The sequence below is a fragment of the Meriones unguiculatus genome, chromosome 3 (genome assembly GCF_030254825.1).
Source record: "Meriones unguiculatus strain TT.TT164.6M chromosome 3, Bangor_MerUng_6.1, whole genome shotgun sequence".
In the NCBI taxonomy this organism is placed as follows: Eukaryota; Metazoa; Chordata; class Mammalia; order Rodentia; family Muridae; genus Meriones; species Meriones unguiculatus.
In genome coordinates, this window is record NC_083351.1 from 30,002,965 (window position 1) to 30,024,457 (window position 21,493).

At 48.1% G+C, this 21,493-nt stretch overlaps 1 protein-coding gene across 3 annotated transcripts in view; it reads right to left on the reverse strand.

The window, feature by feature from the left end:
• Positions 1–8,405: 8,405 nt before the first annotated feature.
• Positions 8,406–21,493, reverse strand: part of Zmynd12 (zinc finger MYND-type containing 12) — a 30,669-nt gene continuing 17,581 nt past the window's right edge. For 2 of the 3 annotated variants that reach the window (XM_021635039.2, XM_060379692.1), the window contains exons 4-8: positions 18,171–18,340; positions 15,399–15,521; positions 12,933–13,044; positions 10,902–11,047; positions 8,406–8,720 (exon numbers count right to left, since the gene is read on the reverse strand). In XM_021635039.2, the coding sequence (XP_021490714.1) occupies positions 8,589–8,720; positions 10,902–11,047; positions 12,933–13,044; positions 15,399–15,521; positions 18,171–18,340 (683 nt within the window). In that variant the 3' untranslated portion in view covers positions 8,406–8,588. Of the gene's footprint in view, positions 8,721–10,901; positions 11,048–12,932; positions 13,045–15,398; positions 15,522–18,170; positions 18,409–21,493 lie in introns of all 3 variants that reach the window. The other variant, XM_060379691.1, reaches the window with a different exon arrangement.

Genomic DNA, 21,493 nt, shown 5'->3' on the forward strand with positions numbered 1-21,493 from the left:
TCCCTCCTCAATTTCTGTCAACGTTTTGCCTTAAGTTGTGGTGGCTTTTCAAAGGGATATTCCTCAGCAGAGTCAGCGCCCCACCCCTGGGGAACCTGAATGCCATCTCTGAAGGTGGCACACTTCATTCTCACCGCGATGACTCGGTTAACACCTCGGCAACCATTTATACTTCTAGCCCTTGGTTGCACCTGTGGACGGTGACACGGACCACAGCAAATGGCGCCAATTTGAGTGAGATCTGTGTCAGACCGGGCAGCCTTGTGTGACACTAGGCGCAGCCACCACGTCTTACCAGATCTTTCATCGGCTATAGATGTGAGGGATAAACACAATCTTGAATGTGAAACACTGCGCCACAGGCCTGGCTTTCATAAGCATTCCCATCCCAGGATCGTGGCCGAGTGCCAAGGGATAAAAGCTGGCACACAGCAGCTTTACAGCTGGGAGAACGAGAGGGAGGAGTGGGGGGAGTCGAAGGCTGCTGAAGCAGACTGTTGTTTGGGCTTAATGCCTGGAAGGTTTCATCCATCCCTGAGATTCTGTGGTACAGCAGTGCAAGCCGAGGTGCGGGCAGGGGGGAGGGCTGACAGGATGATGGCTGCTAGAGCAGGCTTAATGTCTGGAAGGTTCCACCCATCCTGGAGATTCTATGGTACAGCAGTCCCAGCCGTGGGGGGTGTATGGGACTTGGAAAGATCCTGAAGGAAAGCTGCCTAGGACACCAGGAGGCTGGAAGCTGCTGGGAAGCCTGACCTTGCATGATTTAGCACCTGGTTTTCCTGGCTCTGCTGTCTTACATTTGCTGGCTTTGCATCACATGGGCAGAGGAGGTGCCAGCGAGCAGCGTTAAACCTGTCAGACACAGGGGGTGTGGGGGTGGGGAGGGGAGCTGTGCCGAGATTGCTGATGGGCTTGGCTGGAACGACAGCCCCGAGGTCAGATGAAAACAACCAGTAGAGCAAGCTATGCTGCTTGCCGCTGGCTTAGGCCGGTCCACAATGGGACTCCCAGAATCTCCTGTGTAGAAGGAGTGCTGATTTATCATATAGGGTGAGGGACCCTGGATGATGGAGAACTGATAACGTTTTTGTGAAGGCAAGACTAGATGGGTGCCTGGAGATCCCCCAGAGAGCAGTGATATGCCGAAGCAGGCCAGTCCTGGCCCAAGAGTCCTGGTGAGACGGTTATTAATCACAGCCACCAGTTATGGTCAAACCGTGTATGTTTCAAGCAGAGGCTGAGTTTGTGGTCCAGCTGGTAAGTAAAGTGCCTGAATGAAGCCCTGAGTTCAATCCCCAGAACTGCATAAAACCAAACAGCCCACACCTGTAATCCTAGCTCTCAGGAATTAGAGAGAATTAGACTGTAGGATCCGAAGTTCTAGGCCATCCTGGGGTACATTCAATGCCGGGCTACGTGAAAACCCTGCCTCAAAAATAAATGAATAAATAGATAAATAAATAAATAAATGCTCAAAGCTCAAAAACTTATTCCCAGTACTTAGAGGCAAAGGCTAGCTGATCTCAGTAAGTTCCAGGCTAGCAAGTTCCAGACCCAGTACAAATGCACAGAGGGACCCTGTGTCAAAAACAAATGAGAAAAAAAACAAACCTACAAACCTCACTGCTGTCTCCCTGTTATTTGTATTCTTGGTGTTATTTTGGATCTGTGTGAAGGACCTAGGTCACAATGGTGTGCTGTTTGGTATCTCTTCCCGGCCTCACTATTTGGTGACATCACAGTGATAGCTCAGAACCCGCTGGGCGGAAGTATCTATACCTCAGAGATGGGCAAACACTACAGATCAAGTTTGTGTCCTCCTAGGGCTGGCACAGTAGCGCCACTTGGTGACGGAGGAAAGAGTATGCATCCAAGGGCAGGACTCCCTCAGCTTCGGGGATGAGGGGTGAGGGTGGGGGTGGGGGCTGAGAAGGCTCACCTGGAAGCCAGTGACCCGGTGACTGGCATGGCTGATGTGACGTCAGGCAGACCCCCTTGCCAGGTCTGCTTCCTGCTGATTCTGTTTAGCTTCTCTGTTTCTCACGTGTGGGGGGTAAAAATCTGTTTCCTTTGCCCGGGAAGTTTTGGAGTGATCTGTGAGACTCCGTCTCCCCTGTGGGAAACACTTAAGCTGCATTCCCTCGGGGAGAGTCCACTGAGGGGCTTCCCCTGCACAACTGGCAAACTGAAAGTGTGCTGTCAAGAAAGAACAGATGTTAACTGGGACACTAAAGAGCTCGTTTGCAAGCGGGTTGTATAGCAACAACAGAGTTAACTCTCCCCAAAGAGGAGAAATTAGTTTGGAATGATTTGCTTTCTTATCAAGATTATTACCTCGGACCAGAATGCTTCATTCCCCTTTGTGCTCTGCGGCTTTTGGACATCCTTTTAAGTAAGAGTCGCGTGTTGAATCTCCATTTTATTATTTTCATATCATAAAATGAGGGGGACGCCTCGGAGAGACTTCATCCTATTCACTAGCTCTCCAGCTGCATTCTGAAAAACGGTAATTTTCCTTTCAAAGGCAGAGTGTTGTCTGAATCGTTACAGCTCCCTGCCGTCAGGATGATGGGCGAGGAAAGACTGTTGCAGATGGCGTGGGCTTGTCTGGGCTTCTCGCCATGCTCTCCTGCACTGACGCCTGAATCACAATTCAAACCGAGTGGGGGATTAAAAGCTGTTTAAAATGGCAGCGGGTTGCAGACAGGAGTCCCCTGGGCCTGAGAGTCTCCACGCCCACCCAGAGAGCTCTGACAGGCCAGTGGGGCCATCTCGGCTGCTCCTGCCTAACATTTCAAGAGGCGTCTTGGATGAGAAGCCGGGGTAAGGATGTTGAGGGTGACAGGCTTGAGGTCCCTGAACTAAAGCTGCTCCCAGAAGCATTCAAGCAGATCAGAAAACTCTGGCTGAGGTGAGAGACAGGGCCAGCATCAGCCGCTGCAGCCAAAGCTGTTCCTGTCATCCTTCACCCCAAACGCTGTGAATGTGATCTTTCTGTCCTCTTTAAAATTATATTTTCTAAGATAAATTTGTTACTTTTATGTATCTGGGTGAGTGAATGACATGTGGGTGCAGTTCCTATAGACGCCAGAAGAGGGCGCCAGACTCCCCTGGAGTTACAAGTGGTTGTGATCACAGTTCGCTTAAGAATGTGGTTTTTGATACAGTTGTACTGAGCCGAGCAGTGTGGATCTGTTCCCTCCTTGATGCTACCTCTGTCTTGGCAACACCACTGGGGAGAGGGGAGAGGTGGCACTTTCTATAAGTCTCCACTAAGCCTGCCCCAGCCTCCCAGTCAGTGTCTCTCTTTGGCTGCCTTGCTCTCTGCCCATAGACTAGCCAGGCCCCAGGCTCTGCCACAGCTCTGCCCTTGGCTGTTCCACAGTGTCAGGGTGTGGAGGGGATGAGAAGGTGCCAGCTGGAGTCTGGAGGTTTCTACTGACTTCAGGCATGCCCACCACCTGTGCCTCAAAGTCTTCCGGGGCTGAAGTGTCACCACCAATTATGTATCCAGTTCTCAGCTGCCCGACTGTTCCTGCCGCACTAGCACCTGGCCACACGGATTCTCAGCAGCTCCTCCTCCTTCCAGGGACTTCCTTTGAGGCTCTTGTGTGTGGATCAGCAGCACAGACTAGAGAACAAAAATACCAAGGACAAGTGGGCTGCAAGTGACAAAGGCCAAAGAATGTGACTTTCTCAGGTCACAGCTTACAAGATGGGTCTAGGGTCTCAGGAGAGGGACTGCCCGAGAGGTTTGCTGTATACTTAAGTAGTGGCTGTCATGCTGTTGACCCTGTAGGGGCTAGAACAAGCTATTTTCATTCACTCTGTCTCTTGACTCGCTCCCTCGTTCTGCTCCCCCTCCTACTTTCCCCTCACTGTTTCAAAGCTCTGATTTTACTAGGAGGGACTCTCCCCTAAAAGGATGGGGATGCTGGAAAGATAGCTCTGTCATTAAGAGCACCCTGGGTGCCTGGGTTCAATTCCCAGCACCCATGTGATGGTTCATAATCATCTATCTTTAAAAAATAAATAAATAAATAAATAAATAAATAAATAAATAAATGTTTTCATCTGCTGTTGTCACATGAGAGGACATTAGCAATAAGCTTGACACCATTAATTCCCAGTCTGTATTCTGATTATCCCAGCATCCAGAACTCCACAGAGTTTCAGCACAGAACAGTAAGTTTGTCATGGCAAGAGGTATTAGGAAGGGGTAGTGATTGCTGCCTGAGCACCTTGTCTGTGGCTCTGGCAGAAATGGGTAATGTGGGAACCAGCAGAGAGACCTTTAGGCTGGTTACAGTCACCTCCCCAAGCTGGTAGATGCTGAACTGCCACTCCGTGGAGTGATTCCTCCAAGACCGCTTCTCCCTTGACTCCTGGCGTCCTGCGGTGGTCTTCCAGGCCCTCCCAGCTTCCTGCTCCTGGTACCACCTGTCTGGCTCACTGTCAGGCACTGCTTCTGCCTTGGCCGCTGCTGTCACTGCCTAACTCGGAGAACAGACTTCTCCCACACCTTCAACCAAGCACAGGATAGTTTCGCTCAGTGACTCACAGATCTTTAGCCTCCCTTACAGGTTCATTTACTAGTCCATCTTGGCTGAAATTCTTAAAGCAAGAGCACATTTGAGAAGCAATACCATATCGATCCCAGCGTCTATGACCAAAGAACTATAGTAGCTTGGTGCTTCTTGTTCTCCAAGACCTGGACTAAAAATGTGAACATGGTCCACCTTGTATTGCATAGTGTTAGATTTATGTCGAGTGCCTGATGAGAGTAAGAAAATGCATTTATTTATTTTTCTTACGTAAAATATATATTGGGGACTAAAATGGCATCAGATCTGCAACTTACTTTCAAGGCTCAGAAAACAATAGATACGTCTAGAGAAAACTGTAAAGCCATGGTAGAATAAGCACATAGAGCCAGGAAGTGGGATCTGGTGGAAGCAAGGCATCATGGGAGTTCTGAGAGCATGTGTCAGCCTCCAGGGCTCCATTGCCTCAGCTCCATCACCTGTTCAGTTTCCTTGCTCGGGCTCTCGTCTCTTCCTTCTCTATACATCACCCCTCCCTAGGCGATCTCTAGTTCCAAGGTACTTATAACCATGCACAAGACAATCTCAAACTCCTCTCTTGATCTCCGGCTCCCTTTCTGAATGTCAGATTGCATATCCAGCTACTCACCTCTCAGCCCCTCCTAGGTATGTCAAAGCCACTATCTCCTAGCAGTAGCCACATTCCTTCCCCCACACCCCAGGGCTTTTCACCTGGCTGCACAAGCCCATCTACTTGTAAGACCAGAAAACAATTCCAGTGGTCACTCTTGGCTTCTCTTCCCCTCCTGCCCCCTCACATACAACTCTGTTTCTTGTAGTGAAATTTAATTTTTAAACTACAAGCTTTTAAAAAAATCTTCTCTCTCTCTCACTTCCCAACCCTGTTTATTAAGATTTTTTTTTGGGGGGGGGCAAATGTACAATCCTGATAAAAAAAATTGCCAGCAAGTAAGTAACAATGTTCATCCTATATAATCCCGGCTTAGTTAATAACCTTGTTCTTATAATTTTAGAAGTTATGACGGTTGCTTATTCATATACTCATCAGCTATTTTAAAACTTTTAAAATTACATTCGCTTATGTATCCATTGTGTGTGTGTGTGTGTGCATGCATGCATGTGCAATGTACATATTGAGGAGCCGCGTGTGGGAAGATGTGGTGGTCAGGCCTTCACCCTGCTGAACCATCCCATCATCCCTTCTTATTAGCTGTAGAATCCATGTTTGAATGTGAGCACACGTGAACTAGAATGTGGATCTCCGACACAATGCCATCGATCTGATAGCTATCGGGGGAGACGTTATGTCAAGTGAACCGCTGGAGAAGTTCTGTCACTCAAATGATGCACCTCCATCATTTTTGAGGCACTTCTTTGCCAAATGTTTGTCTCAGGTGAGCTCCCGCGCCTGGAGGAAGCTGTTCCTCAGTCCCCGTAGGCACAAAGCCACTTCATCTGTGCCTGGAGCTGTCCCAGGTCACGGTGAGACCTGTGGGTGCCAGAGCCGCTTGGGTAGAATCGTGGTCGTCTGAGGCTCTGTGGCATAGTGTGGGCCCACAGTTAAAGCTAGGAAGAATGCAGAGCAACTCTTCAGAATGAACTTTGCTAAACATGGGTTCCCAGGCATCACGTGTTTTATAACAGTGCATGTGTGCTTGCAACAGGAAAAGAATCTGGCCCCCTCTTCCTGGGGTAATTCCTCAGCTCTGCCCTTGAAACGTTAATTTTTGCGGCTGAAGATTTTAATGCAAAGGAACGGCATGCTGACCTGGTGGGAAACTGAGCTGCGGTTTTGGGGTTGGTTTGTTTTTTTTTTTTTTTTTTTTTTTTTAAGACTGTCTTTTAGGGCCCAGTGAATGTGCTGGTATGCACCTTTAATCCAAAAGACAGATCTTTGTGAGTCTGAGTCCAACCTAGTCTTCTCAGAGAGTTCCACAGCAGGCGAGACTACGCAGTGAGACCTTGTCTCATAAAAACAGAGGTGGGGCTTTTTTCAAGCGGGTATAACCTGCTTTAAGGCTCTGAGGTCTTAAATGACCATTTAGTGTGGCTCACAGTATCCTTCCGCTGCCTGCGGATGGAGATGTAAAACTCTCAGCTCCCTGGCTGCTCCTGCTGCACCTCACCAGCCAGTGTGCTGCCATGCTTCCTGCCATGACAGTAATAAACTAGACCTCCCAAACTGTAAGACAGCCCCCAATTAAATGCCATCCTTTATAAGAGTCGCCGTGATCATGGTGTCTCCTCGCCTCAATAAAACCCTAACTAAGACACCTGCCTGGAGAATCCAGAGATGCCCTATGGCAAGAGTTACAGACAACTGTGAGAAGCCCCGTGTGGACGCTGGAAACTAAACTCAGTTCCTCTGGAAGAGCAGCAAGCGCCTTCAACCAGGGAACCATCTCTCCAGACCAGATTATAACATATATTTTAAAGATTTATTTATTAACTATACAGTGCTCTGCCTTCATGCCAGAAGAGGGCACCAGATCTCAATATAGATGGTCATGAGCCACCATGTGGTTGCTGGGAATTGAACTCAAGACCTCTAGAAGAGCAGCCAGTGCTCTTAACCTCTGAGCCATTGCTCCAGCCGTTAACTTTTATTTTTATTTTTTTGAGACAGAATATCATGTAGCCCAGTTTGGCCTCAAACTTACTATGTAGCTGAAGATGACCTTGAACTTCTGATCCCCCTGAGTGCTGGGATTACAAATGTGTACCACCATGCCCAGTTTATGTGGTGCTGAGGATCGACCCCAGGCAGGGCTTGAAGGCCCAGTCAAGCATGCTACCAACGTGTTCCATAGCCCCGACCTTGGGTTTTAATAGGACTCAAATGAATGCTTAAGTTTCTGGGGGTTATCACTGAAAACACAGAAACACAACAAACTAACAGAGCAGAATAAAAGTCAATGAAACAGATTTTTTTATGCAGTGAGAAAAATAATAATAATAAAAAAAACATCAATCCAAAAGAAACCCATAGATGCTCTTTTGTTTGTTTTGAGGCAGGGTCTCTCTATATAGCCCTGGCTGTCCTAGAACTCTCTTCAGACTAGGCTGGCCTTGAACACACGGAGATCCACCTGCCTCGGCCTCCTAAGTATTGGGATTAAAGGTAAACACCACTAGCCAGGAAACAGTAGATTCTAACAATGAAAGGAAGCGAAGCAGGATGGGCTATGGTCCAAAGTCCTCAGGGTGCATATGTGTTTTTGAGCGTGTGTCAGAAAACTATCACTGGAGTGTACAAAGCGGGTCCAGGACAGCCAAGGCTATGCAGAGAAACCCTGTCTCAACAATCCAAAAATCAAGCAAGCAAAAAAGCTATTTCTAGAGACCTGAGCTTTAAATTAGGCATGTTAAGTGTGAGGCCCAGTCTGTCTAGACAGGACACAAGGCTCACACCTTCTTCATATGGTGTCTCAGCCAGTGCTTGCTGGGACCCCCTTAAATCTATGCTTTGCCCTTCAGATTTCTGTTTCACATCCTTTGTGTCCCTCTGTTCTACTTTTGAAGTATTCTTTTTCTCTAAGTAGATATCTTTTAGTATATTGCTTTAATCCATTTATTAATTCTTAACAATTTTTAATTACTTTCTCAATTATTGCTTTAGGAATTATAACATATTATTTTTTTCCCATAGTCTACCTCAATTAATGCTGACTTAATTTCAGGGTCAGAGAAACTGCTCCAATATAATCTATCCCTCATCCCCTCACTTGGGGAGGCTTGCAGGGAACATGACAGACTGTTTAATTACAAACACCATCTTAGCGATGTGACTCTACATTAACCAGAGCCATGCAAAGTCATGATAAAGCAATGGCAAGGTCATGATAAACAACGCTTTATTGACTACTGTGCCCAAAGCTCCATACATCACAAGTGAATGGGATCACGGTGCCTCAGGCCGCCCCTGGGGAGGGATGGAAGCGGCACTGGACCCTGCACAGCTGCTGTCAGGCCACAGCCCCAGCAGCAGCAGCAGCAGCAGCAGCAGCAGCATGGCGATCTCTAGGTGGTAGCATGCCCTTCTTGCTCTTCGTCAGAGTAGATGAGATCCAATAGATTGCGAATAACCCTTCTCTCCTCCACACTACGGTATGTTTCGGCCAGGCCAAGGGCTCTCATAGCGTAGTCCTTTGCCTGAAACAGAATTGCTGTGGTGAGAGGAAGTGGCCACAGGAAAGAACAGGAAGAAGCTAATTTTGTGTTTAACTCAGAAACTGCAAAGGGAACTGGCCACCTTCCCTCACTAGCCAGGGAGAGCTCTTCTGACTTGACTGGAGTAGGACAGGCATCCCTCCTTAGCAGAGAGAGAACTGGGGAGGGAGGGTCTCGAACCAGGAGGCAGGGGGGTCACTGCTGCCTGAAGAAGAACATCCAGAGGACCCTAGGCCCAAAGTTCTGACCTGCACAGAGGTTCCATAGATATCTCTCTCAGTGTGGTCTCTGGTTCCCATCTTTTCTGCCCGTTCTGTTTATTGAGTGGCTGCTATTTCCCAGGGACAGACTAGACACAGCAATCCGTGTCCTTGTGAAACTTACACAGAGCAGGAAGGACAAGAAGCGCAGTGAATAAGTAAAATATGATGATACTGCTCTTTTTATTATTAATTTATTTACATTCTTTTTGAGACAGAGTCTCTCATGGCCCAGGCTGGCCTCACGCTGTGTAGCTGAGGATGACCTTGAACTTGTGGTCCTACGGTCTCTACCTCCTGAGTACTGAGATTACAGGTGTACCCTACCACACTCAGCTGTTCATGGCCGAATCCTTAGCATTAATATATACCAAAGAAACAAAGAAAGCAGGAAGGAGGTGTTGGAAGTGTCAGCGGTGATCATGGGTGTCCTGCTTACTTTTCATTATAGACCTAACACGCCTGGAGCCACCTGAAGAGGAGGAGGCTCAATTAGAGAGCTGCCTTGATCATGCTGACCTGTGGCTGGCTGTCAGAGAGCGTCTTGGTTGGTGACCGATGTGGGTCCTGGCCCACTGTGGCAGAACCGTCCCTACGCAGGTGGGCCTGGGTTGTGGAAGAGAACCAGCCGGGAAGCACCATTCCTTCATGGTCCCTGCCTCAGTTCTTGCCTTGACTTCCCTCAGTGGACTGTGACTGAAAATGTTGGTCGAAATAAACCCTCTCCACTCCCAGGCTGCTTTCCGTCCTGGTGTTTTGATACAACAATGGGGACCAGATGAGGAAGGTGGGAGTTTGCAGGTTTAGACGGGCAGAAAGCCATGAAGGAAATGGTGTGTTAATCTCAGCATACAGATGCGCCCTTTTTGTCTCAGCGCCTTTAGTAAACCCAGCATCCTTAGCATGCTTTGGAGTGACAGCTTCCCCCTAAAATGGACCCTGCCCTGTAGAAAAGGGGCTTTAGCCCATGGCAATACGAAAATCATTGGGGAAAATGTCCTACTTCCTGTTTCTGCCAGGACTCCAGGATTAGCGACCCCTCTTCTGTGCCCCCACAGTGCTCTGTGCTGTCACACTTTCTTGTGACCCTAGTGTGCTCCTCCTGACCCTTTTTTGCAAAGCACAGTGTCCCCAGTTCTTAGAAGAATTGGTTGAAGAGGAGAAGGGAAGAAATGCAGCTGTGGGGAGGCAATGTGGAACTCCCCATGCTGGAACTCCCCACACAGAAAGGCCTCCTGCAAGCCCCGCCCCCTTCAGTTCTGTTTTTCTTTAGAGCACTTTATACTGTCTGAGACAATATTACACATCTACATGTCTATCGGATTATGGTAACTTTCCTTCCTCCATAACTGTCCTTCTCAGTTCTACAGAGAAGTAACTTGTCTGGTTGTTTGCTACTGTCTGGGCAGAAAGCCTTTTAAGTGGTAGATGCTCAATAAATATTTGAATAGATGAATTAATCAATAGCCTGTAAGACACTGGGAAAATCAAGCCTTTCTGTGCCTCAGTTTCCTTATCTATAAAGAAGAGGTGAGAATTAAACCCGACGGTCATGTAAGGGCTTCAGCCAGTATCTGGCATCCTTCTCAACAGTTGCCTGGCTATTCCTGTCTGCCTAACTCCCCACAGAAACAGGGAGCGCTGTCACAGTGGCCACTTCAGGCTCCACAAACATCCTCAGGACCTTCCTGCACACAGACCTCCCTTGCCCAGCTTCAGTGCCTTCCTGCAGCTCTGGAAAACGTCCCCTGTGGGAAGAGACCCAGAACCCATTACACAGCCTGACTGGAAATGTTACAGAGTGGAAGCTCGCCCTGGAGATAGCCAGCCAAACAGAGTCGGACTGAACTGTTAGCTGCTTCACTGTCTCCATTTAGACGGGAGCTTTTCTGGGGAAGCTTACCTTTGAATTATCCATCATCAGAAAGTAAAGCAAGCTCAGTGTCTTCAGAACAAGGATAGTTTTTTGGGGCTCTTTGCTGAAAGTAGATTCTCGAATGCTCAGGATGGAAGTTAGGATCCGAATGGCTTCTGCTTCCTGAGCTTCATCTGCATTGGAAGAGGAGAAAAGAAACGTGGGCTGTGGAGGCCAGCGGACATGGGGGCCCGGTGGGTAAAAAAGCCTGCTATGTGAGCACAAAGACCTGAGTTCAGAAAACCAGTCATGTCTGGGCTTGCAATCCCAGTGCGGCACAGGGAGAGAGACAGGAGGCTTGCTGGAGCTGCCCCATCCATAGACACACACACAGACAGTCACACACACAGACACACAAGCACACACACAAATACAGACAGGCACACACACAAAAACACACACATGGGCACACACACAAACACAAATAGGCACACACACACAGGCACATACACAAACACACACACATACACACAAGCATACACACAAACTCAGACAGGCACACACACAGACACACATATACACACAGGCACACACACACAGGCACACACACAAACACACAGGCACACACACAAACACAGACAGGCACACATATAAACACACACACAGGCACACACACAAACACACACAGACACACACAGGTACACCCAAGCACACACAGGCAAACACACACACACACCTGCCCTTGCTCTAGACACTGGGCTGCTCTAGACACTGCTGCAAGCCTCCCCACTGGGGTTCTAGGGGAAACAGTGGGCAGCACCGAGATTGCCAGGAGCGGGAAGAAGGGTGCTTCCTTCAGAAACCCAGCCCTGTCCAGCACAGCAGTGACGGCAAGTGCTCAGAGCTGCTAAGGTTTCTATCGCTGAGGCTGACATCTCCTGAGCTCCTAATACAAAACTTGTCAGTCCAGATTCCTGGGATCCGTTCACCCCACTGCAGCTGTAGCACCCTAATTCCTGCCCCTCCAGAAAAGGTTAAAGACCTGGGACCAGCAGCCTGTTTGCCCCACCCCCACCCCACGTGAGCCTCTTTATTTCCCCCAGAGATTTTTTTCTTTGTTTCTGTTTTATTGAAACATGGTCTCATGCCACCCAGACTGCTGTCAGACTTGCTATATAGCCCAGGCTAGCCTTGGACTTCTGATCCCCCTGCCTCCACTGCTTAAGTGCTGGGATTATCCCAGAGGTTTTCGTTTCTGTGTTGCTCTCTATGTATTGGACAGTCATTACGGACCGGCACTCGAGAGCACATATTTAAGTACTAAGCTTAAAGAAAAAGGCAAAAGGCAGGAAGCCACGAATAAATAAACATGGTGACCCGTGCATGGCTGTTTCTGCCACAGTGCAAACCACTGGCCTCATGAGAAACTGAATGAGGTTTCTCAATTTCTACACCTTAGCCTAAAATCTTGCTTTCAAGTGCCACCTACCTATCGTCACGTCTTCGTCCTGGGACTCCTGTTGGAGTCTGTACCTGTGGGATGTTCTTTTGTTGCTGCAAGTGGGCTCTGTGTCCTCACCTGCACGGGGGTGACTTTTGAGTGGAAACTGTATCTCTCATCTCTTAACCATCTCAGAGGGCATGACCCCACTCAGGGCCACCCAACACCCGGCCCTTTGCTGGGCCTGGGGATGGAGATGGACTGGGTCTGGCCCTGCCACTAGGGACCTCACATCCTGTAAAGGAGGCAGACAGTGTCAGGAGGAGCCGACGGGGCAACCCTGCACAGAGCTCCACCGGACTTATGTGCCCTGGAGGGAGAAAAAGTGAGAAATGGATGGTAATTAGAAGACAGCATTTTCTCTAAGTCTTCCCTTATCTGCCTGCTGACGATTCTGTGTGGTGGCAGGGGTCTGAGTTCCTCCTGACACTGGTACAAGCTCTCTGAGCCCTGTGCCTCCATGTTTTTTCCATCTGTGAAATGGGCGCCGGCGGGCTCCGTGAGACCACAGAGACGCAAGGCCTGAGTGTTAGGGAACCAAGACTGTTGATCCCCTTTCTTGGACACAGGCCACTTACCCAAGCCAGTGTCGTTCAAAAATCGTTTGCCCAGTAAATCTGCTTGCTGGGAACGAGCACGTGAGAGGGCTTGATAGTGGTTGTTCAGGTATGTGTGCCAGATCTGCGAGGCCTGTTGGGAAAGCAGGGTGATGAGACCAGCAGGTAGCTCGGCCATGTGCTGTGCCAAGCCAGGTCTCCCGAGTCTGGAAGTCCCACTCCTGCTGCGCACGGAGGCAGAGTGAGCCCTAGGAGCCCAGACAGGCCTGGAGCAAGCACACAAGGGCTGGGCAGGCTCATTAGGGACAGAGCTGCCAGGGTCCAGGGCCAATGGCTACCACTGCGAAGCAGGTGCCCCGTTTCCATGTGCATCAACTCAGGCTTAGAGAAGTTACCAACACACTTAACTTTTGGAAAGATCTGACAAATGGCATAGCCTGGCCGCACACCCAGGTCTGTCCGACTCCGAAGTTCGCTGGTGTTCAGCTACACCAAAATGCCCTTTTCTAAGAGATAGAAAGCCACAGTCACAGTACGGTGTGGCCTCTGTCACACACAGAACTGACTGCCACCTAAGTGAGGGATTCCTGACTGAATAACTGGCGTTTTCATGTATTGGAAAGTTTTTACACGAGAAGAGTTTGGGATGCAGGAGAGAAAGCTCAGTTGGGAAAGTACTCGCTGTGAAGCATGAAGACCTGAGTTCAAATTCCCTCACCCACCAAAATGGGAACTCCAGCGACACAAGTTTGTCATCCTGGTGTTGGCAAGAGACACAGCAGGACCCATGGGGCTTGCTGGCCAGCCAGTGTAGCCTACTTGGCAAGCTCCGGGGCATACAGAAACCCTGTGGATGGTGCCTGAAAAACAGCACCTAAGGTTGAACTATGACCTCTGAGTGCAAGCTCACATACATGCACACACAACTATACACACATGTACACACACACACATACACACACAAAAAAACAACTTTAGGCTTAGTGTGGTGGTTCAAGCCTTTAATTCTAGCACTCAAGAGGTAGTCAGAAGGATCTCAAGTTCAAGGCCAGCCTGGTCTACATAGTGAGTTCTAGGTCAGCCAGGACTAATTAGAGAGACCTTGTCTCCCACCTCTGCCCAAATAATAATAACATAAGAAAACCACAGAATCAATTAACATAGGACTGAACCATAGGGACTGAACCATCTACCAGGGAATCTGCATGGGTCTGACCTAGGCCCTCTGCACATATGTTACAGCTGGTCTCCTTGCCGGACTCCTAGCAGTGGGGGAGGGGCTGCCTCTGACTCCGCTGCCTGGCTTTAGGACCCTTTCCTCCTGCCTCATCCAGCCTTAGCGTGAGAGGATATGCCAAGTCTTCCTGAAACTTGATTTGCCATGGCTGCCTGATATCCACGGGAAGCCTGCCCCTTCTAAAGAGGAGGGCCAAATAGGTGGCTAAATTTGGAGGCTAAAAAGATAAGGTTCAACAAGTAAACGTGACTACCACTAAGTATGATGATCTGAATTCCACCTCCAAGACCCACATGGTGAAAGGAGAGAAATGATGAATGTGACACTAAAAATTAGCGTACAGACACTAAAAATTAATAAAAAATAAATATAATTTTAAAATAATTGTAAACACTTGAATTTACACTTATTTAGGTGGGAATGGGTGGGTTGGTAAGTGCATGTGGAGATCAGAGGACAACTTTCAGGGGTCTGTACTCTCCTCCCACCGCATGGGTTCTGGGTCACACCCGAGGTCAGGCTTGGTGGCATCGTCCTTTACCTGGCCCACACAAAGAATTTTTAAAACAGTTTCTTGTTCTTTGACCCTCTCAGAGGGCATTGCATCAGTAAGTGTCCCTTAAAAAGTCCTTCCTAAGCCGGGCGTGGTGGCGCACGCCTGTGATCTCTACACTCACGGAGGCAGAGGCGGGTGGATCTCAGGCAGGCGGCCAGCCTGGTCTACAAAGCCAGTCCAGGATGGTCAGGGCTACACAGAAACGCTGTCTCCCAAAACAAAAACAACAAGGACAACAAAAAGTTCTTCCTTCAGCCAGCTGGTGGTGGCACATGCCTTTAATCCCAGCACTGGGGAAGCAGAGGCAGATAGGTCTCTGTGAGTTCAAAGCCGGCCTCGTCTACAAATCAAGTTTCAGGACAGCCGGCGCTATACAGAGAAACCCTGTCGTTAAAAAATTACTTTAAATTAAAAAAAATAAAAAGTTCTTCCTTCTCTGTTGCATATGTGTGCCTGCTTTGATGGCTGTATGGGTGTGGCAGAGCCTGCTATAAGCTCTGGTTCCCTGTGAATCTCTCTACACATGCTGAGAATTAGCCGAGTGAGCAGTAGAGAGGGGAAACATGAGCCTGAGGACTGGGCTGTGTAAGCTGATGGCTTCCTCAGGCTCTGAGCCTCTCCTGCTGTGGCCTGACCCTGGCCACAGATGCCGGGCCCGATGGCCAGCACTAAGTTCGCACATCCCCCGGCTCACCTTTGTGTACAGTGTGTCGGACAGCTCCAATTTCTCAAGACCGTGGAAGATGTTGGCCAGGTGGAAGTATCCTCCTGAGGTCCTGATGTCTTCTGTCCCAAATGCACAACTGGCAAAATAAATCTATCGCAGGAGGAAGAGAAGGCGCCTGAGTCCCCTGAAAACCATCTGAATGACGAGAAAAGGCTTATGTCCAGAACTCACAGAAAAAAAACCTTCCGTGCAGTCTAATATGAAAATGGACTAAGGAACCTTGAGCAGACATTCCTCTAAAAGATACAGGGTGGTTAGTAAGCATGTGACAAATGCTAAACACTGACAGTCATTCAAGAAATGGAAAAAAATCACAACGGTCTCATCCCTCTTCATAGGGCTATCTTCAAAAAGAAAAAATGGTGCCAGGTCTCGGCGGCGGCACACGCCTCTAATTCCAGCATTCGGGAAAGCAGAGGCAGATGGATCTCTGTGAGTTTGAGGCCAGCCTGATCTTCAAAGCAAGTCCAGGATAGCCAAGGCTACACAGAGAAACCATGTCTTGAAAAAGAAAGAGAGAGAGAGAGTAGACTGGTAAGGAAATAAAAGCCCCAGACATGGCTCGGGAGGATGAAAAATAGTGCCGCCTCTGGAAGCAGCTAGGCACATCCTCAAAGGGCTAGACATGGAAATTCTGTATGGCCCAGGAACTTCCCTTCTGGGTACTTTCCCAAGAGAAATGGCCACACGTGTATACGCAGAGTTTGGTTCACAAACAACTGCAAATGCACTAAAACTTATTGACGTGCACACGTGAAAAGGTATGATTTTGTACTTTGTATCAAGTGTGTTTTAAAGAAAAGGGAAAGAAATCTGGGTGTGATATCAAATATCTGTAATCCCAGCATCCAGAAGGCTGAAGTAGGAGGATGTGAATTCAAGATCAATATGAAATATATAAGTTCTTGTCTCAAAAAATATATCTAGAGACAGGTGTGGCACACACCTTTAATCCCAGCACTTGGGAGGCAAAAGCAGGTGGACCTCTATGAGTTTGAGATCAGCTGGGATACATAGTGAGATCTTGTTCAAAAAAAATAAAAAACAAAGAAACTACAACAAATATATGTTTGTGTACACACATACATTATATATACATATTACATATACATATTCATGTGTGTGTGTCCACTCGGCTCACACACACACACACACACACACACACACATATATATGCATATACGTGTATATGTATAGAGAGAGGGGGAGGGAGGGAGAGAAGGAGAGAGAGAAGGAGGTTAAGGTTGAGAATCTAGCCTCAGTGCTGGAGTGTGTGTGTATGTGTGTGTGTCTACTCAGGAAGCTTGGGTTTGATCTAATTCTTAATTGTGTGGTTCACCACAAGAGAGAATGTGCCTCCGCTTAATTAACTAAAAGATGTAGAGGGTAGAGAACAAACATCAATGAAGAAAAGTTGCCAGGCGTGGTGATGCATACCTTTAATCACATCATTTAGGAGGTAGAGGCAGGCAGATCTCTTTGAGTTCAAGGCTAGCCTGGTCACATATCAACTTCCAGGGCTGCTAGGGCTATGCAATAAATTAAGACCCTCTCTCTTTAAAAGAAAAAGTATTGGTTAAAAGCTTGGGTAGAAACAGATGCCACCTTAAAGGGGTGCCTGAAGTTAGTTTAATGGAAGAGTGACTGGAGCTGTGGGAGGGTACAAAGGCAAGAGGGGTAATGAAACACCAGGAACAGCAATGGCGAGGAAAATGTTACCATCCTCAGACCTCAGAAAGCAAGAGAAGACAGCAGGAGTAACAGAGACCAGCCACGGCTAAAGCATGGCCACCGGACAAGAGCTGTATCCAGAGAGGAGCGCTGAATGCTTCTGCCAGAACTGGGGTGTGGGTGGGGTGGGTCCTACAGGCCCCACCCGCCACTTCCCCACTGTATCCCTCACCTTTCTCTCCCCTGCTGTGCCACTTGCCAACCCCTAGCAAAGTCAGACACCAATGACATCCAGGATGTCCGTGGGGGTCAGCCTCCTGGAGCAGAGAGTTGCACAGACGACGGCCTTGAGGTACAAGGGATAGTCTAAGGCAAGCACAGAGGCAGGCAGCCAGAGGGGAGATGGCCTGAGGGAGAGGCGAGTGGAGAGGCCACAAAAAGGCCCCAGGAGAGTATAGTGTGTCCCAACCTAATCTGGATCAAGTGCAGGAGTTCTGATAATGGTTTCCAATTCAAAAATTCTACCAGGAACCCCCTAACTTGAGAAGAAAAGCTCATCATCCTCCTGTCTAACATCTGTACAGTTTCATAGGTGGTACATGATTTCTATAGATCTAGCTCATTTAAATTTAATAACCACACCCAGAAGAAGAGACATGAATATTATTTTAACAAATAGCCACGAAGTCCAGTGCTTACAATCTTCTATTACTAATCTCTGCTTTGCACTGATGTGGTTAGGACCATTCTATGATCTGTCTTACATGTGAAGAAAAAGGTTAACTTATGTGTCACAGAACCAGCAGAGCTGGAAACAGGAGCATGGCCCTTCTCTTAGCCAGTGTGCAATTTTGTCTTCCCAGATGAAACTCAGACAAATGAGACCTGGGGAAGATGTGGCCACATTTGCATAGAAAGGTTTGAACTGGGGTCATTAGAGCTGAGTTCTTGCTGCTGCTCCTGAAGTGGTCAGTATAGCAGCAAGTGTTAGAGACATGCTCAGTTAACAGAAACACTAAGCACGGCTGTTCTTGGTGATACCCAGATGTGTGAAGTGAGCTTGCTCACATCGTTAGCCAGGTGGTAGCGGGCTTGCTCTTGGTTGTCCTTGGCTATGTAGAGAAGGCCCAGGTTCCGATGCAGTAAAGAGTGAGTGGCATTACTACAGTCAGTTGACTTGAGGACTGTCCAGCGGGCTTGGGATAAATATTCTTCAGCCTGCACTATCCGGCCCATACCTGCCGAGAGTCAGTAGTGAAAGAGGTTACAAGCCAGACACGGTGACGGACGTCTTTAATTCCAGCACCTGGGAGGCAGAGGAAGTTCGTAAGTTCAAGGCCAGCCTGAACTACATAGTTGCAAGACAGCTAGGACTCTGTAGAGATACCCTATTTCAAAACCCCTAAATAAATAAATACATTATAATTTAAATTTTAACTAAAGAATATGTGATGAAATTTGATTTATACTTTAGTTTATTCATTGATACACTTACTGGCACCTCAAAGTTGCTCATGAATGTGCATCACAATCTGTTCATAACAAATGCTCACTGGTTAATAAGCATATTCTGACCCATGAGTGAACTGTGATTATCCATAAAAAGAATATGTCTGGATACATGCCACAGAGCAGACGGATTGGAAACAGCATGCTAAGTGAAAGAAGCCAGACACCAAGAGCCACATATTGCCAAACTCCATTCATGTGACATGTCCAGAACAGGCACATACACAGAGGGAAAGGAGGTGGTGGCTGGGTGTGCATCAGGGAGAAAAACAGGTGGGCATGTCTAATGAGGGGTAACTACTAACAATCACATGGAGTTTTAGAGGTGATGGGTGTTCTAGAATTAAATAGCAGTGAGTTATATGACCTTTTGAATATATAAGCTTCTGAATATATTAGACTGTACCTTGAAAGGGTGAATTTATAGATTGTGAATTCTCTATACATTCACAGGGAGATACACTAGGATTTTTTTAATTTAGGTTGTTTTTGTCTTGTTTCATTTTGTTTTGTTTTAGATGGAGTCTCTGTAGCTCTGGCCTTCAACTCTATGTAAACCAGAATGGCCTTGAACTCGTAGAGATTCTCCTGCCTTCTGAGTATTGAAAAATAAAGGTGTGCACCACCATGCCAAGTTTATACCGGGCTTTTAAAATATTTATTTTGTTTTGATTATGTGTATGTGGGGGTGGATTACGTGCATAATGGTTCTTGAGAAGAGCAGAAATATAGTGTCAGGTTCTCTGGAACTCCCAGCAGTTATGAGATGTCAGGTGACAGTTATGATTCGTCAGATAACAAGGCTGCTGGAAACTGCAGTCCTCTGCAAGAGCAGTATACAAATACATATATACGTATTTCATTTTTCTCTGCCTAGTTTTCTCAAGGAGGCAATGCTGAAGAAGGGAGCCAGGCGTGGTGGCGCCCACCAGTAATCCCAGCACTCAGGGAGGCAGAGGCAGGAAGACCTCTGTGAGTTTGAGGCCAGCCTGGTCTACAAAGCGAGTCCAGGACAACCACATCTACACAGAGAAACCCTGTCTCAGAAAAGAAGGAGGGGGAGGAGGAGAAAGAGAAGGAGGAGATCCCCAGGCCAAGCTGTAACTGCATCTAAGCAAACATGGGCCCCGAAGGAAGAGGCATAGGAGAATGCACCAGGAGCCTGCGGGTTTGGAAGGCTGGACAGGGCAAGGCAAGCAGCGGGGCTCCAGTGCATGGGTCCTTGGACAGAGCTCACACTGTGCCCCATGTGGGTCAGCCCAAGCTTGCCGCCCTCTCACAGACCATGCCTCCCTGCAGGGTGTAAGGATGCCGGGAGATGATGGAGGTGTGAAGGAAGCAGAACTCGCCTGAAGGGTGACTTTATTAGCGTATGGAATAGAAGAAGAGACCAGTAGCATTTGTCTGGAGACAGAGGCTGACACTGGCTAGTCGCGTGGCTGAGACACATTACATCGTAGGGGAGATTTTGCAGTCTTTGGTGATGAAAGCAAACGAAGACAGAACGCAGCAGTCACAAGGAAGGTACTGGGGGAAGGAGAGGAGGCAGCCTTTCCTGAGGATGTGGCTGCCCCACACCAGCCAGCCCATCTGCACCCGTGACAAGCCTGCTGGCAATTCTGGGAAACAGTTATCAGAGTTATCAAGTTTGGTATTTTCACCTAACTTCCTGAGCCTTCATCACTGTGCTTGATGCTCAGAGCACACTGAATGGCATGGTCCCTGATTGCTAGGAACCTGTGGTCAAACAAGGAGAGGCCCCCAACAAAACAGCCTCGAAGGGCTGTGGAGGGAACCAACAGTCACCGAGACGCAGCAGAAAGAGCCTAGGCTGGAAGATATGGAAATGCTGCTCTGTTAGAAGGATAATTAAGCAGACGCCTGAGGGTAAAACCAGCAGTGTGGAAGAGGAGAAGTCTCCAGCGTTTCGGTCAGAAGCCCACCCAACCGGACCAGGAAAGGAAACGGAGATGAGCGGGCCCCACAACTCCTATGTCATGGCTTACATGGAACTTGCATATTTTGCCACCTGGTCCCAAGCTGGTGACCTGGGTAACCCTGAGCCCAAATTAGTCCTCCCTCGCTGACTGTCCATGCCAGGTGTGACGGTCACACTGTAAAGTACTGAGGGCAGTGGCAGAGGACAGCGAGGACGCCTCCCTTCTCTTGAACTATTACTGCGAATGCCATTCCTAGTTAATTTAAACTTCCAAGTTTTACTAAAAGAAAGAAAAAAAAATAGAAGGAAAGACCAAAAAAGAGAGAGAAGGGTTTCCCATAGTAAGGGGAACAAGGACTATTTCTAACAGGAACTCAATGGCTGGCTCTTTGACCTCCCCACCCCCAAGGGAGAAGCAGTCCTGTTAGGCCACAGAGGAGGGCTTTGCAGCCAGTCCTGAAGAGACCTGATAAAACAGGATCAGATGAATGGGGAGGAGGTCCCCCCTATCAGTGGACTTGGAAAGGGGCAGGGTGGAGATGAGGGAGGGCGGGTGGGAGTGGGAGGGAACGAGGGAGCGGGATACAGCTGGGATACAGAGTTAATAAAATGTAACTGATAAGAAAAAAAAATAAAATTAATAAAAGAGAGAGAGAGAGAGGGAGAGAGAGAGAGAAGAACCAAAGAACAAAAACAAAAAAGAAGAAAAGGGTGACCACCCCAGGCGTTTCCACTTTGGCTGCTGGGGTCTCTAGGAGGAAAAGAAGCATGTGAGAGAGGACTGTGATTTATTTAAAGTTTCAAAAAGTTTGTACCTCGAGGATTTGGGCCTGTGTTGAAACCTTCCATTGAACAGCACTTTCAGCTTTAAAAGCTCTTCCATGATCATTTCTACAGCCTTACATAATTCCCAGAGCCATCCCATGAAGAGCTGCTCAGAGCC